Below are 17,297 nucleotides of genomic sequence, written 5' to 3' on the forward strand. Positions count from 1 at the left end.
CTGATCAAAAAAAGAGCCCATGCAGTTTTGGGCTGCATATAAAGAGGCATCATGTGAAGGAGCTGGGAACTGTATGCTGCCTGTGGACCCTCTTTATATGGCATTAATGAGACCACACGCATCATGCACTGCTAGGCTTATTCATACCTGAAACATGCTGACAATCAGGAAGGAATTCAGAGAACCGGGGGAGGGTGTGTGTGTGTGGGGGGGGGGGGGGGGAGTGGGCAGGGGCAGAAATAAGGGTCTAATGATACAAGGTACTGAGTGCCTCCTATTAGATGCTCAGCACTCTCAATTCTCATTCACTTCAACCTCCACGCTTTTTATAAGATTGTGCCCTGAGGGTCTAGAAAGATTTAAGAAAGAAGAAAAAATAATTGGACCAAATTCTACTTCTAGTTACAAAGGTGCAGCCTTGCTGAAGTCAACCAAATGAGTAAAACGACAGCAGATCTTGACCTAAAATATTTAGTTTGGCTGAGCAATAACTGAAGAGGGAGGGATGTATTTAGAAAATAGGTGGTCCATGGGTAGTATATCTAGGAGCAATCAGTAATGGAATGACAATCAACAAAGAGAAATTCTACATAAGTAATAGGAAAAATCTCCTACTTGAGGCAGTAGGCTCCCATGGGACATAGTGGCCATCCTATCACTGGGGTCATTTTAAAATAAGTTAGTTCCCATGCTACTGCTTGGAGAGCATAGAGGCCACCGAACAAGTTATATGCCTCCATAATGTTTTGTCTTGAGCCAAATCTGGCGGGTTACTGGATTAGATGCCTATGAGCAACAGGTTTCTGTTGATACTATCCAACCATTGTGTTTTAGGTCTTCCGAGGGGTCTTTTCTATCCTGCTTTCATTGGCTAAAATAGAAAATAATTCTCTCAGGGGAAGCTGGTGGACATTAGAAGCAAATGACCATACCACCTTAGAGAATGTTGGGTGACCGTCCAAGAGAGTGGGACCTGTTTAGTTGGAAGACGGGTTTCTTCAATTGACTTGAATTCGTACCATTTGATGTTTTCGAACGTTTCTGAGATGCTAGCTTCATCTGAATGGTGTTCAACTTCTTTTCAATCTGAACAAAATAGACTGGAGAAAAACGTAAGAATATGATGCTGCGAACAATCCTGCACTTGCAGGAACTAGCTGGCTGGAAACATTGATCTCTAATTTCTATAGACTAAATTTTGATGCATTTATTCAGTCTCTACTCTGGCATGACTTCCATTAAAGTCAGTGGGAATTTGACTAGAGTAAAGGGCCCTTTAAAACCTCAAATTTTGCTCCTACGATTCTACTCTAACTTCCCTACTTTTTGTGGGGTTTTGAGTACAGGTTACTGTGATTTTTTTTTTTTTTAGGTGAGCCCTTCCCATTCCCCACCCCCAAATTGGTTATAGCAGAGGTTCTCAAACTGTGGTCCACGAACCACTAGTGGTCCACGAGCTCCATTCAGTTGGTCTATGGATAGTTCCCTCTAAGGTACATGCCTGGATGGCCGCACATGTGAGAATGTAGGGACACCCACCTAATTAGTGGAGCCACGCAGGCCTGGCTCCACTAATTAGGTGCCTTGAGACCTCCCTCCTTCCCAGCCCCAGCTCAGGGGCTGCTGTGGCGGGGGAGAGAGGGCACATCCATCACATTAGACTACTGATATTAAAATATGAGTTGTGTGCTTTTATTTGTAGAATAAAAAAAGTTAATAATTAAGTTATTTTTATATATAGCGCTTTTATCCAAAGTGCTTTACAATAGTTAGCTAACGGTACAACCAACATTTGGAAAGATCATTAAGTGGTCCATCGAGACCCTCAGCAATTTTCAAGTGGTCTACGAAAAAAAAAGTTTGAGAACTACTGGGTTATAGTATCTGCACATTAAAGGCAGGTATTTGAGCAGAATGTTTGTCTACAGAATGTTAATATCAGACCAGCTGGGGACTGGCAGACATATGAATTCAATCAGCACTTTTTGTGTATGTGTGTGTGTAAGGAATTATATTCTAGCACCATTTATAGTCTGAACTGCATCTGTCATCTGAATCTAGTTGTGATAATCTCTTATGAACAGTTTCTTACATTTCTAGCTGTGCCTGTTTGTATGGACACTAAATTTTGAATTTAAAGGGCTTTACCTCAGAAGTGCTGTGGTATAATTTTAAATGAATGGACTTAATGGCAAGTCCAGTCATTACATCATGAAAAAAGCAGCCTCTGTCTCCCACAACATATCTGAGGAATAAACTTTAATATGAGAGGTTCCTGATAAAATGGGCTACAACATCTCAGTCCAGTACTATCTGCAGCAATGCGTTTGACACAGATCTAAAGCTGATACTGCTTATACTTATAATAATTCATGGGCAAATTTATCATATTAATGATCCCCTTTGTGGGAACAGTGGTAAAAATAGAAGACCAAACTGACAAAGCAGTTTCTTAAGATATTTAAACTCTTGAAGTGAAAAGAAACAGTTACTGAAGAAGCAGTGGCATAAAATTTATCATTCATAGAATATTTACTGCTATGACTTTGAATGGTACCATTCTGGAACAAGAATGCATTTCTTGAAGATCACAAGTAAAAAATTATGTTGTTAAAAATATAGTTACTCAAGGAAACAAATAACTTTAAATATGCCACAAAATAATATGCTGTTTGATTCAGAATTAGATTTGGAGTAGAATATGTGGAATAGGAAATTCAGTTCAAAACTGTTTCACAATGTTTTGTTATCTTAATTTTTTGAACAGCTCAAAAAACACATAAATCGAAGTACTCAAAATGCCTTTAAAATAATTTTTCACAGAACACAACACACTTACACCTCTTTAGCTCTCTCTTCACCCCCTTCCATTCCCATATATAATTAATTTATGGTAGACAGGTTTACATTTTATAACATTTTAAAATGTAGCATCAGAAAATTACTTCCAATAAGTGGCTGAATGTTAGAATTAGTTTGTATCCAGCAGCCACTAGTTGGGAGACAAACATTAATATAAAATGATAGTTTTGTCATGTGATCTTTTCCACTGTACCTCCAAATATAGAACATGACCATAAAAAGTAAGGAGAACATGCACTCTGCTAAGTAATTTATTGCAGTTGATGCAGGATTGGTATGCCATCTGGAACAGCTATTTTCACATATACAGATGATAAAGGCTGTGCACCACAACAAGCTCCGAGATGAAAAAATGTAGAAGCTAATATTAAGAAACAATTCTGAACAAAACCAAGCTAAATGAGTTTAACTATTAGAAGAGCATTTGATAGTAACACACTGATTACAGATATTAAAGAACTAAATTAATTAGTGACCTCAGCATTTGAATAAAAGGAGAAGAGAAAAAAATCCCAGCTTCTACACATTATGTATTTCTATTTTCTGACCCTCAAAGTTATAATATTATCACCACAACAGGCATCTTTTTAATGCTGATTGCCTAATTCATTAGTTTCTTTAGCAAAGACAGCTGAGCTAATTTGTTTTTTCAGGGTTTTTTCTCTTTATTTTTTTTTTTCTTAAAAAGTCACCATGTGCGACATCCCAACACCACAGGAACTCAGTAAATCCTCTCAGTCTCCACACCGCTGTCTCTGAATATCTACAAAGCTACTATGCCATAATTGCAACTCACTGGCTCTTTCACAGCTTTACATTACTAAAGCAAACAGTCTAGACAGCTGAATGACAGAATTACTCGCTTTTCTCTTGCATTTACAGATACCCTGTTATCTTCATTTGCTTTTCTCTGCCCTGTGCATTCCGATACACTAATGATTAGCTTTCCTGTTTGGATTCCACACTGACTTTGTAGCTTTAGGCTATAAATACAAGCAGACCCAGATGACATCACATTGATATAGTCCTGGGGGGTCTCCCCTTCCTTCCCTCTCTTGGGCTATTCTATGTTCACCAGTTTTCATATGTGGTGCAGAAAACAATCTGCAAACCCATTAATCTGTGTAGAATTAGTAACACTTTTTTTTTTCTACCACTGACATGTAGATGTGAAAAGACAGAGTAGTTCCTGGAATTGCATGGACTGCAATGGAAAATACTATTCAAGCTGCTGCCATGCAAACTACATTTTGCACAGAATAAGCAGCAATCAGCAGTGTTCAGGTCTGCCCACAGGATAGCTGAGTGTAAAGCTATGCAAAGAACTGGGTCTGAAAAAAAATCAGAATGAACAGCAATATCCTTTTTATGAAGGCACACCAAAATAAATGTGTATATCAGCAATGCTGTCTAATGCTCTTGATATTAAAACCAACAAATGCACTGGGCTTGGTCTCCCTCAAAAGTGATCAGAAAAAAACCCTTACTGATTTTTCAATACTTATGACATTTTTAACTTTCCAGTGGTGTTTGCCTACTATGTGGACCTCCGTCTATAGCTATAACATTCCAGCCTTGACCATGTAAGTCCTAGTGTAGGTTTCAACAAGGTAAACAAAACTGTGTCATGCCAGCCAGAGTGCAAATAAAATTATACATCAAGTTGCCAAGTCTTGTAATTGTATTGCAAGTTCTGCAATATGTGATGTGTTCCTTAAAGTCCCAGCTCCTGGAAAGCGGTGATTTACATGAGAATCTTAAGGGTTGTTTATTTGTTTGTTTTTTAATTGAAATTCTCAGCAACCACGAGGGCTAGAAAAAAGCCTGAAAATGTGACTCAATTATGCTAAAAGCTCAGAAACAAGAAGACAAACAAAAAGAACCCCAAAATCCATTATTTTTTAAAGCCAATCATAAACTTTTGGGTGGGCCTGACTCATCATTTTTCAGGTTAGCACGCCTAGTGCTTAACCTATTGTGACCCAGGAACCTCTTGATTGGCAATCAACCAATTGGCAGAGGGCAAAGGGGGTTCATAGAGTTTTACAGGGATCCCCTGAATCAGTTATATGGATAATAATGTGCCAAAGAATGTCATGTAAGGTCTCTACTGAAAGCCTGTCTCACACTGTTCATCACAATCACTGCAAAATATATTACAGATAATATGGAAGAGATCATGTGTGTATATATACTGAAAACTGCATTCTTAAGGTATGTAAGACAGATCACCAGAAGGTGATAAACAGTTTCTGTTCAGACAAGGGATAGGAGACACTTATCTCCCTGGCTGACCATTGTGTATTGGGTGTCTTACAATGGAAGTTAGTCGTTAATGGACACCATTAATGACTGCACCTTGGAGCAGCTAGTCTTGGAACCCACAAGGGGAGAGGCAATTCTTGATTTCGTACTAAGCGGCACACAGGATCTGGTCCAAGAGGTAAATATAGCTGAACCACTCAGGAATAGCAACCATAATGTAATTAAATTTAACAACCTTGTTAGGGTGACCAGATATCCCAATTTTATAGGGACAGTCCCGTTATTTGGGACTTTTTCTTATATAGGTGCCTATTACCCCCCAACCCCATCCCGATTTTTCACACTTGCTATCTGGTCACCCTAATTCTTGTAGGGGAGGAAATTCTAAAGAAACCCACCACAGTAGCATTTAACTTCAAAAGTAGAACTACACAAAAATGAGGAAGCTACGTAAATGGAAATTAAAAGGAACAGACAGCAGAGTGAAATGCCTGCAAGGAAATTTTTTAGAACATCATACTATATGTATACCTCAAACAGTAAAAGGACCAAAAAATAGCTAAACAAGAGAGTAAAAGAGGCAGTTAGAGACAAAAGGACAAGAAGTCAAATAGAAGGGAGCATAAACTCTGGCAAGCCAAGTGGAAAAGTATAAATAGGCAGCACAATTTTTTTAAAGTACATCAGAAGCAGGAAGCCTGCTAAACAATCCATGGTGCTAGAGAAGCAGTCAAGGAAGACAAGACTTTTGCCAAGAAGCCAAATGAATTCTTTGGTCTTAACTGCAGACAATGTGAGGGAGATTCCCACACATGAGCCATTATTTTTAGGTGACAAATCTGAGGAACTGTCCCAGATTGAGGTGTCAGGAGAGGTGGTTTTGGACAGTAATAAGTTGTGATCTAATGTGTAATGGATACGCTTGGGTGTACTGTTCCCTTGGGAGCAGAGGATTTAGGATTTCTGTGAGTGCCCAGTGTATTGGGGCCTGGATACTGCATGGAGATGCTCAGAGGACTCAGGGGTTGGCGTGTGCCTATCTATCGCTAACCCGCAGAGGAGACAGTGCAGCCTGCGTGGGCTGAGAGGGGAGGATGTGCGCTACCTATGGCTGGTGGTTTCAGGGAGCTGACCCCTGGCAGGCACAGACAAGGATTCCTCACGCAAAGTGCAGATGCTAATGAGGTGCCTCACAACCCAGGGTAACCTGGAAAGGGTCATACCTACCTTGGTTGTTATATAACCGTGTATATAGCCGGGCCGGTTTGTTTACCTGCCCCGTCCGCAGGTCCGGCCGATCGCGGCTCCCACTGGCCACGGATCGCAGCTCCGGGCCAATGGGAACTGCTGGAAATTAGTCTCAAATCCATTGCATACCTGTCCCCTTATTCACAAGAGCACAAGGTAAGAAAAAGAAGTCTAAAGTTTATGCACAAGCTGAATGTATCTTGTCAGTGTGTGTCAGGCTGATTTGTATAAACTGTATGGCTCTGACTTCAGTAAAAAGCTTTTAAAACTGAAATAGAGTTAATGCAGGCCATGGGCAGGTTTAATCTCTAGGGCCCTTCAGGATGGTAGAGCACTATGGAGCACTATAGAGCACTGCCTGAAAGTTGTTATGGCTCAATGTAGGGAAAGGCCACCACAGTTCTCACTAGCAAAGCACAGAGAAAATAATTCTGATACCCCAACATCTAAAAAGGCAAACAATAGCAATCCCAAATAATCAACTTTTTACTCCTGTCAGAGATGCCTATATAACAATAGTGAATTGGAATCTGTCTATTGTAAAGGGTTGATCTACCTGTGAGTTTCTATAGCTTCGTGCAGGGCTGGCCTTGCAAGCAGGACAAATGATTGCTTGAGGCCATGCCCTAATGGGAATCATGACCCACTTCTACCCTCTGAGCGCAGGGCCAGATGAGGATACAATTCACAGCCTGATCCCTTCTTGCTCTGGGCTGTGTAAATCAAAGGTCTGGCCTGGAGTTTGCATGTGTCAAGGTTCGGCCCTGTTTTCCTCCTGGAGTGCCCACACCATTAAAAGTACTGATTCAAATATCATTTTATTTGTATCTGTAGGAATGTCAGTGGCAGCAGAACCTTCCTAATTCAGATTAGTGACTAGAAACCCTGCTGAGGAATTACTGGATTGTGCAATTTATCGAGCAAGGAGCCAAAACAAGGGGGTTGAGATTGCAGGCCACGGACAGACTGTGCACAGGGACTCTTCGTTCCCTGCATGCTCCATGAAGGAGGATTTGAGGGTGGGCCCGTGGAGAGACTGGGATATTTGATACAGACAGATCAAAGCCTAGTGTATTACAGAATCTGCAATAGAGGCTCCACAGCAAGTGCATGGCTGCTCCAAGCCCTAGCTTCAAATTGTGAAGAAGGATTCAAATAACTCCCCTTTAAAAAAATAATCATCCTGACAGAGAAATGTTTCCTCCTTCTCCTCATGATACCACCTCCTTGTAGTATTTTCCTCCCAAAATTAGTGTAATCTGGGCCTTAGGCAGAGCATGAGTCAGCCCTGGGCCAATAATAATGTTTCTATACATAAAAAATGTTGTGACTTTCAAGTCTGTTACCTAGTGTCCCTGCAGGGCTAGAAATGGGAGTTTTATTCCATGGGAAACAGGAGATTTCCAGCTTCCCAATGAGATACACAGCACTCACTTCCAGTCCCAGAAGGTCCAAAGGTCCCGTTAGTATTGTGACACTTTTAGGCATGGAAAAACTGTTTTAGGGCATTTGGGGGATTTTATGGCTTACTCTGATCCCTGTGCAATGGAATTTCTAGCTACTAAGGTACCTTGCTTTACAGGTGGAGGGCTGCAAAAACAAGTCCTAGGAAAAAAGTTCTAAAACCCTCTAAAATATTTTTTAAATGTTCTGTCATATATGTGACAAACAGCATAAATAATAGTGTGGTTATATCAGCACTCATTTAAGAGTAGCCGCATCACCCACTTCTAGCTTTGCCACTGGTACTGCTCCCATCCCTAACTCATGCCAGTACAGCATTTATACCACACCTTCACATATTGGCTCTAAATACAGAGCAGTGAATGCACCAGAGGTTGAGTGCTGCCATTTATACATGCACAGACATTCTAGCAGGTTGCCTCCCAAAATGTTATACTGATTTTCTTACCTCTTGAGGTTCTTGATATTGAGACACTAACAACAGGAAGGCTCTCTGTGCTTGGAAAGCAGCACGTACCATTTCTGCCTATAAGAAGAGGAAAACAAATTAAATTTTAATCTTGGAAGGAAAATAATTGTTAATAGTAACATTAACCTCATCTTTTTAGCATTAACAATTATTCTGTTCCTTCTTTATGCCCTAGTTCCCCCCTATAGCCTTCATTCTTCTAGTTGGTACCTCCAAGTCAAGTGTTATGACTTAATTCTCTCTTTCTGCTTCTAGTCTAACTCCCTGCAGCAGTATAGACTGGCCACAAGACAGTGGTGGTAGGGGAGTCCAGCACCTTACAGGAGGTGCTCAGCTACTGCTAGCAATGGGTCCTCTGTGTTTCTGAACATGCACAAACAAGCACAAAACTTGACATGGGCTAGAATGTACCATCTAATCCTCATTCAACTGCAGATCAGGAGAATCCAATACAGGCATAGAAGATAACAAACAGTTCATAAATACATATAGCTACATTTTCAAACAAGCATATCTTTGCTTTCTCCTAGCCAGGGTGGGCAAACGTTTTGTCCTGAGGGCCACATCTGGGTATGGAAATGGTATGGCGGGCCATGAATGCTCACAAAATTGGGGGTTGGGGTGCAGGAGGGTTGAGGGCTCTGGCAGGGGGTGCGGGTTCTGGGGTGGGTCCAGAAATGAGGAGTTCAGGGTGCAGGAGGGGGCTCTGGGCTGGGGCAGGGGGGTTGGGTGTGGGGGAGGGGGCTCTGGGCTGGGGCTGAGGGGTCTGGAATGCGCTTGGGCTGTGCAGGAGGTGGGGTCTGTAATGCGGAGGGGGTTTGGACTGGGGCTGAGGAGTCTAGGCTGGGACTCGTGGGGTGGGGTGAGGGCTCCAGCTGAGGGTGCGGGCTCTGGGCTGGGCTGAGGGGTTTGAGGCGTAGGAGGCTGGGACCAAGGGGTTCGGAGTGCAGAAGGGGGATCAGGGCTGAGGCAGGTGGTCAAGGCACAGGAGGAGGCCAGGGGTGCAGGCTTTGGGCGGCGCTTACCTTAAGCAGCTCCTGGAAGCAGCGGCATGTCCCCCTTCTGGCTCCTACACAGATACATGGCCAGGCGGCTCTGCGCGCTGCCCTGTCTGCAGGAGCCGCCCCTGCAGTTCCCATTGGCCGCGGTTCCTGGCCAATGAGAACTGGAGAGCCCCCTGGCTGCCCCCACGTGTAGGAGCCATGGCGCTGCTTCCAGAAGCCACGCGGAGTCATGGCACATGCGGAGTGGGGCAAGCCCCCGACCCCGCTCCCCGGTGGGAACTCGAAGGGTGGTTTAAAAGGTCTGACAGGCTGGACATGGCCCGCGAGCCGTAGTTTGTCTCCCCCTCCTCCTGTCATACGCTGTCTCTCATGCTTGGGAGGAGCTCCGATAAACATCCACAGAGCTATCTCATTATCCACCTTCAAAACCCTCCTTAAAACTCTCCTTTACCGTCAAGCCTACAAAAAGCTTGACAACAGCTAGGCTGTTGGTGTGCTGAAACCATTGTGTATAATGCTAATACTTGTCTCATCGTTTCCTTGTACTCCCCTGTTGGTCTGTCTGCATACAGCCGTTGTCTCTGTAAGTTCTCTGTGGGGTAGGGACCATCTTATGGCACCTAGCACAATGGGGTCTTGCTTTCTGAATTCAGTTCTTGGGTACTATGATACTACAACTGAGTAATAATATCAATAAATGAAAAACAGGATGACTAGGTTAAATTAACCTAATAACTATAGTTTCAAATGGGAATGTACATATTGGTCCTTTTGTTTTTCCCCATTGTCTTTCCTCTATTTATCTGTCCCCCCATCTAAAAATAAAACAAGGAAATTAAAAACGTCCCTGGGAATATAACTTTTGATTGAGATTTTAAATATGAGTCAGGAAATTCAAAGTTATACCAACAGTAAATCAGACACATTTGCACACATGAATGTTACCTTTAATATCATACCTAGTAACCTCAGATACTTTGTGAGCGAATTCATGTCTGTGGTGTAATGTTGCTGATTTCCTGTATTCCAGGAATTAATCTGGCTTTAGATACTACAGGCTGCTGCGGGTACCAGAATGCTCATGTTCCTGGCATGAGTATTTAAATCTTGACCAAAAGATTGCATTAACATAGCCTTTGCAATTAATATAGTATACTTTTATAAGGCCTTTTATTGTCACTGTTTCCTTCCTTCTCCTGGCAATAATATTTAAAGATGATCCTACTTGAGTTCTACTGCAAATCAATGTTTCTGGAGGTGTGTTGATTTCATTCCACCATGTCCCTGCGAAGTAACACAAATGCTTCTTCACATTGAGAATGCAGTGTCACTGGCTGTAATCTACCACTGCACTTCCTTTTTTAATCACCTCACAGGCTTGGAACTCTATTTTACACATTTCATTGTCACCTACCTGATGAGCCCTGCAAATCCGTGGATATCCACTTTATATCCGCGGACCATTTTTGCAGCTCGCAGATTGGATGCGGACTCACATTTTGTATCCATGCAGGCCTCTACCTACCTGGTTCTAACAAACTAGTTATTTACCTAAACAGATACATTTATTTTTACAGAGAGCTGGTCCTTGAATTGGACTCTTTATTCAATAGGCAGCCAGTGTAGTGACAGTGAGCACAGGGGTGATGTGTTTACAGTGACTTTTGTGGCTGAGCAGATGGGCTGCTGCATTTTGTATCAGCTGAAGCTTTTAAAGTTTTATTTGGCTTCCTTCCCAGATATGAAATGCAATCTGGAGGTCATAAATGCATGGGTAAACATGGCTAGATTTGTGTCCTACAGGACAAGGCACAATGTCTGGCTATCTGCGGGTGCCAATGCACATATTTTGCAGCCATGGCTCTCTGGGCATGCAAAATCTTTGGGAGTCCTTTTAGTCTGTTCAAGGCTGGTGCATAGATTTCACAATTAGTGGGCAGGTGCCTTCAGTTGAGGTGTATATTACAGAGGAAGCAGGTTTATCAAAGCACTTCTCTTCCTAGCAATCTGCCCTACAGGTGTTCAAAAACACTTCATAGCAAGAGGTGAGGCAACATGATTAACAGATTATGGGCCAGGATGCCAAAGCCTGCCTATATTCTAATCCTGGCTTTGATGTGAGTCCTTAGGCAAGGCACTTAACTTTTCTGCCTCAGTTTCCCCAAGAATAAAATGGGGATGATGACACAGTATATTATTACATACCAACCTCAGGGTGTGTTGTATGGACTAATTAGTTGATGACTATACAGTGCTCTGAAGATGAAAATTGCTACAATGACAAGTAGCATTAAAAACAAACAAACAAACAATGAAGCCAATTCCTTTCCTATGGAAGTCTATAGTGCTTCCATTGACTATAAATCAGATAAGGAGTGAGTCCTTCTGTACATTCTCAGTAACATTTATCAATACCCAGGTCTCGCAACAGTGACGCATAGATCACTGTGAACACCTCCTCCCTATGCTCCAATCACTCTGCTGGCTGCATATTGAATAAAGAATCCTATTCATGGACCAGCTCCCTGTAAAAAGAATGCTGTCTGTTTAGGTAGATAACACATAGATAACAATGAAATGTGTGAAACAGTCCCAAAGGCTGTGAGGTGTTTAAAAAGGAAGAGCAATGGCATATTACAGACAGTGACACTGCATTTATCCTACAAAAGGTCACTGCAGAATTCTGGCTAGATTGCTGTACAGGAACATTATACATAGAACCAGATGTTCAAAAAAGCTCAGCACCCAATAGCTCCCATTTAAAATCCTAAATAAGAGGCTGGATTTTAAAAAGAACTCAGGTCCTAATGGCTGTCAATGGGAGCTGCTGAGCTCTTAGCAGTTTCGAAAATCTGCTCCATAATGTACAAGTACTATAGGGTAAACTATGAATCTAAAAAGCACTGTGGCCTAGTTCTGGCCAGAACTTCCCCTAATCTGGAGAAAGCATGATGGAAAAACAGCATATCTGTATCATCCTAGCTGCCACAGCATACACTTAGCTCTGTGCATGACAGCTGACTAAAGAGATTAAATAAACTATAGTGTGTGTGTGTGTGTGTGTGTGTGTGTGTGTGTGTGTGTGTGTGTGTGTGTGTGTGTGTGTGTGACAGAGAGAGAGAGAGAGAAACGGTTTTGAAGCTACCTCTACAATTTCAAATAGGTATATATTTGGGCTGATGCCAGCTAAAATTCAGGCTTTAGTGAAGGCTGTCATCAGTACATATGTTTGCAACATCTGGAGGATACATGTATTTTCACAGTGGCTGGTGGCGGGTTCTCAGCAGAGGGTCCTTGATTAAGGAATTCACTTCTCTCCCTTATCCAGCCAAGTAAGGCCTTGTCTACTCTAGAGAATTTTACTGTTCAAAGAACGTTTAGTTCCCCTAGCAGACTTGTAAAATATCTCATGTCCACATACAAAAGTGCTCCGAATGGTTAAACTTCCATTTTGGATTAAATTTCCTGTTAGCCAGTCTAAACTACTGCATTGTTTTAGTGCCAGTGTAGATGGAGACCACTGCCCTAATCATAGTGGTTCAAACCACTCTCCCACAAAGCACCCTCATGATGGGGTCTAAATTAGCTGTTACCACTCAAGAAAGAGATCTTGGAGTCATCATAGATAGTTCTCTGAAAGTAGGTTGACCAGATGTCCCATTTTTATAGGGACAGTCCCATTTTGGGGACTTTTTCTTATATAGGCGCCTATTATCCCCCACTCCCTGTCCCATTTTTTCTCAGTTGCTATCTGGTCACCCTATCTGAAAGCATCCACTCAATGTGAACCAGCAGTCAAAAAAACTAACAATGTTAGGAACCATTAGGAAAGTGATAGATAATAAGACAGTAAATATCACAATACCACTATATAAATCCCTGGTACACCCACACTTTGAATACTGCATACAGTTCTGCGTGCAGTTACTCCATCTCAAAAATATATATACACCTCTACCTCGATATAACGCTGTCCTCGGGAGCCAAAATATCTTACCGCGTTATAGGTGAAACCGTGTTATATTGAACTTGCTTTGATCCACCGGAGTGCGCAGCTCCCCCCGCCCCCCGGAGCGCTGCTTTACTGCGTTATATCCGAATTCGTGTTATATCGGGTTGCGTTATATCGAGGTAGCGGTGTATTAGAATTGGAAAAAGTACAGAGAGAGGCAACAAAAATTATTAGGGGTTTGGAACAGATTCCCTATGAGGAGAGATTAAGAAGACTGGGACTGTCTGAAAAGAGATGGCTAAGGGGAGATGTGACAGAAGTCTACACAATCATGAATGGCGTGGAAAAAGTGAATAAGGAAGTGTTATTTACGCCTTCACATAACACAAGAACCAAGGGTCACCCGATGAAATTAATAGGCAGCAGGTTGAAAACAAACAAAAGGAAGTACTTCTTCACATAATGCAAAGACAACCTGTGAAACTCATTGCCCCTAATCCTCTGACTGGCAGATGCTGGGACTAGATGACAGGGGATGGATCACTCAATAATTGCCCTATTCTGTTCATTCACTCTGAAGAATCTGGCACCAGCCACTGCCAGAAGACAGAATACTGGACCAATGGTCTGATCCGGCATGGCCTTTCTTACGTTTGTCCACCACTGGACATCTCCCTGAATGCACTGCTCTAGTAGTGGTGCCAGGAACTCTGGGAGTGATGCCTAGGGAGTATACTGCAATTGAACTGGTTAGAATAGTGCTAGTTTGGACACTGGGCAAAGCTTCATTGGTTCAGAATGTGAACTGATAGGGTCACGCTGAGCCATCTGTGCTCGAACCAATTCAGTTATGAACAGTTCAGTTCTGTAGTGCAGACATGGCCCTAGGGAATGGTAAGTCCATCCCTTCTCTCAGGCTTTAGGGGTGGTGGTGGTAATTCACTTTGTTTTGGGGCAATGTTTGTTCTTTATTATCTTTGCAAACTATAAATTCTGTATTTGTATACATTTCATACCTGCACCTTGAGTTTGGGAATATGAGTGCTGTAGGCTGGTGGGCTGTTCCAGCAGGCAAGAAAGGGAAGCAAACTCCATGCCCCAGTCCCTGCATGGTAGATAGTTTATAACAAAGGAGATAAACAACACAAAATAACAACTCAGCTGAAAAATGCTGCTCACCATCCCTAGGCTTTTTCTGCCTCAACCAGGCAAGGAGAAAGAGGCCACAGTCTTCTTCCCCTATGACCCAGTTTTTTCTTCCTTATATATCCTGTCCGGCCAGGGATAGCAAGGATCCTGTCATAGGATGACTGACCCCGTTAAGAGGGAATGGGTACAGTTCACCTGTGATTAATTAGCTGCCTTTCAATGGGGCCTCAGAGAGAATACCTGGCCTCTATAAAGAGCCTTGCAGTAGTTAGGACAGTGAATGTGTGGCTGTACATGTGTACTGGTGGAAGCTCTCTGGGAGAGCTACATGGAGCTTCCCAGAGTCCCCTGGTGAGAGAAGCAGTAGAGAGCTACTGGGGAAAAGGATCAGGGAATTACCCTGGAGCCTGCTCTCCTGTACAAGGGACAGAGTCCTGGGGAAGGACTAGGAGTTTAAGCCCAGGCGAGGGAGGGCAGACACTGATTGCATGTGAGTTTTGTTGAGGCCCAGGATGTCTGGACGCTATTTATTCAGCTTCATCATTTGGGGCCTTGACAGAGGTGGATTAAGATTTATTGGGGCCCTGGGCACAAATAACATTGCTCCCCGCCCACACACCACACCATGGAGCCCTGTCCCCTGCTCCTCCCCTTCCCCCCATGGCCCTGCCTCCTGGCCTGGCCAGAAGCCGGGCTGTGGTAAGAGCTGCCCAGGGAGCCTGGTCTGCTGTGGGGAGCCCTGGACCCTCCATCTGTCCTGGACAGCGCACCCTGGGAGGCTGGGACATGGGCTGGGGGCTGCTTTCAGGCACCCCGGCTCCTCGCCCAGGGCAGGTTCCCCATAGCTGCCCATGCTCCTTGGGCAGCTTTTATTACAGTCTAGGGTGACCATACGTCTTATTTTGGCCAGGACAGTCCCCTTTTTAAGCCCTGCCCTGGACGTCCTGACTTTTTTGGCAAAACTGGGCATTTGTCCTTCATCGGTTGGCAAGAGCAAATGGGATAAATGCCCAGCTTTGCCAAAAGGGGACTTGGGGCGGGAGCAGCTCCCTGCAGGGGGAGGGAAGAGAGGGACTCATGGGGGCCCCCTAGAAGGGAAGGTCTGTATACAAATACAGGGAGCAAAGGAGCAGTGTGTATATATGTTTAAAAGAGAGAGGAAATTTTGGCTGTCTAAAAGGCCCATTCAAATAGGGAAGGAATGACAAGTGGCAAACATTTGGCTGGGGGAACAGTGGGGCAATTGATTGCTGTCAAGTCTTGCGGTGGTGAGAAACAAGGAGTCCAAACCCTCCCAAAACAATTCAAATGGCCTGTGCCTTGGTTCACTAGGGAGAATGAAAAAACCAGAGCCAAAAATCTCAACTCTTTCCTGGGCCCCTAACACCCAGGTCCTCTCTTACAGTTCTTGACTGCAAAATGTCCCTGGCACAATAGCAATCTGCCGATCTCTCCACCTCCAGTCTCCTCAACCTCTACAATGAAATTTTAAGTTGTCCATACAAAAATCTGCAACACATCGATAAATGACAACTCTAGAGCAGCAAACAAAATAAATAAAATTTAATTATGAAAATAAATGGCCCGGGGGATCCTTACGTAATTAAGATTCATGTTCACTTTTTAAGTACGTTTTAAAAAAAATACCCTCTATTTTTCAATTTGTTTGAAAATGCTGCAGAATTTAAGTTTGCTCTTTAAGTTCAGCACCATGCATGCTGCAGGAGCCTGGTTACAGGATTTAGATTCATCTCACTGCAGAGTACAAGGGCGCAGATCCTCACCTCGTGTAAACTGTTGTAGTTCAGTTTAAGCCAATGAAGGTAGGACAATTTACACCAGCTCAGGATCTGACCCATGAGGCTTATTTACTGAGGTAATATTTTGGTTGATATATTCAAAATTAATTCTCAACCTTGCAGAAGTTTGTGCTCTGAAAGTCACATTATACAATGTATAATTTCTGATGATCATAAAACTGAACCTGATGGCAACAGCTAGAGTCACTTACAGTGCTTCCCCACACAATACAAGAGATTGCTTCACTACTAATATACACTATCCTGCCATTCTAGTCCTCAGTTTTTCTTAACTAAAGAAAATCTGTCTATCATGGCAAATAATATGAGTTCTGTGATATGGATAAGGGCAAATAGCTATTTCATTCGTGACCCACCTATGATTTGAGACCACGATTCCTGAGGTGAAATGCTAATGCTATAAAATAGTGACCACCAAGACTAGCATGTGATTTTCCAAGCAGAAATCATTTAACAAAATTTGAAGGAATAACCTCCGAACCCCATGTCAAAGGTTATAGGGAGTAAACATGACACCAGTGTGATTTGTTTGGAATCATTCCTGAGGGTAGCAGGTAGAAAAGGATGGATGGACATGCATCACAGCCTGCAAATACATCAACAGAGCAGCATAGACAGCATCTTGGAAAGGTTATGTCTCTCTTCTTTCTGACTGGATGTTGTGGGCTAGAATGGCAGCCAGTTCAGTGAAAGGGGAATAAAGAGAGGAAAAAAACTACCACTACCCCAACAGGTTAATATGGAATGGAAACTGCTGTACCCAATGCCTTCTTATTTCCCACAAATATTCAAATAGTTTAGTCTAGAGTCATTTGCATTACAGGGACCCAAATTCCATCCCCACATGCAAGCATGCAGTTCCCGCTGAAGTGAATGAAAATCATGTGCATGCAGGGGACAGATTAAAAGCAAGTCATTAAAAAAAAAAAAAAAATTTAGCCCCAGTTCCAAGCAGCTCAAAGACTTTAAGCAGAAGGAATGAGCATCATTAACTCAGGTTCATTTCCCCATAGAAACCTGAGAGCAGACTTCTATTTTTTCTTTTGAGGGCCTGATTGTCCTGT

The 17,297-nt window shown here is 42.9% G+C and overlaps 1 protein-coding gene across 2 annotated transcripts in view; it reads right to left on the minus strand.

Moving 5' to 3' along the window:
• The window catches only part of CAP2 (cyclase associated actin cytoskeleton regulatory protein 2), a 91,138-nt gene that overhangs the window by 42,177 nt on the left and 31,664 nt on the right, over positions 1 to 17,297 (minus strand). For both annotated transcript variants that reach the window (XM_034762346.1, XM_034762348.1), the window contains exon 4: positions 8,288 to 8,365. In XM_034762346.1, coding sequence (XP_034618237.1) covers positions 8,288 to 8,365 — 78 coding nt within the window. The remainder of the gene's footprint in view (positions 1 to 8,287; positions 8,366 to 17,297) is intronic.

Source organism: Trachemys scripta, chromosome 2, assembly GCF_013100865.1.
Source record: "Trachemys scripta elegans isolate TJP31775 chromosome 2, CAS_Tse_1.0, whole genome shotgun sequence".
In the NCBI taxonomy this organism is placed as follows: domain Eukaryota; kingdom Metazoa; phylum Chordata; order Testudines; family Emydidae; genus Trachemys; species Trachemys scripta.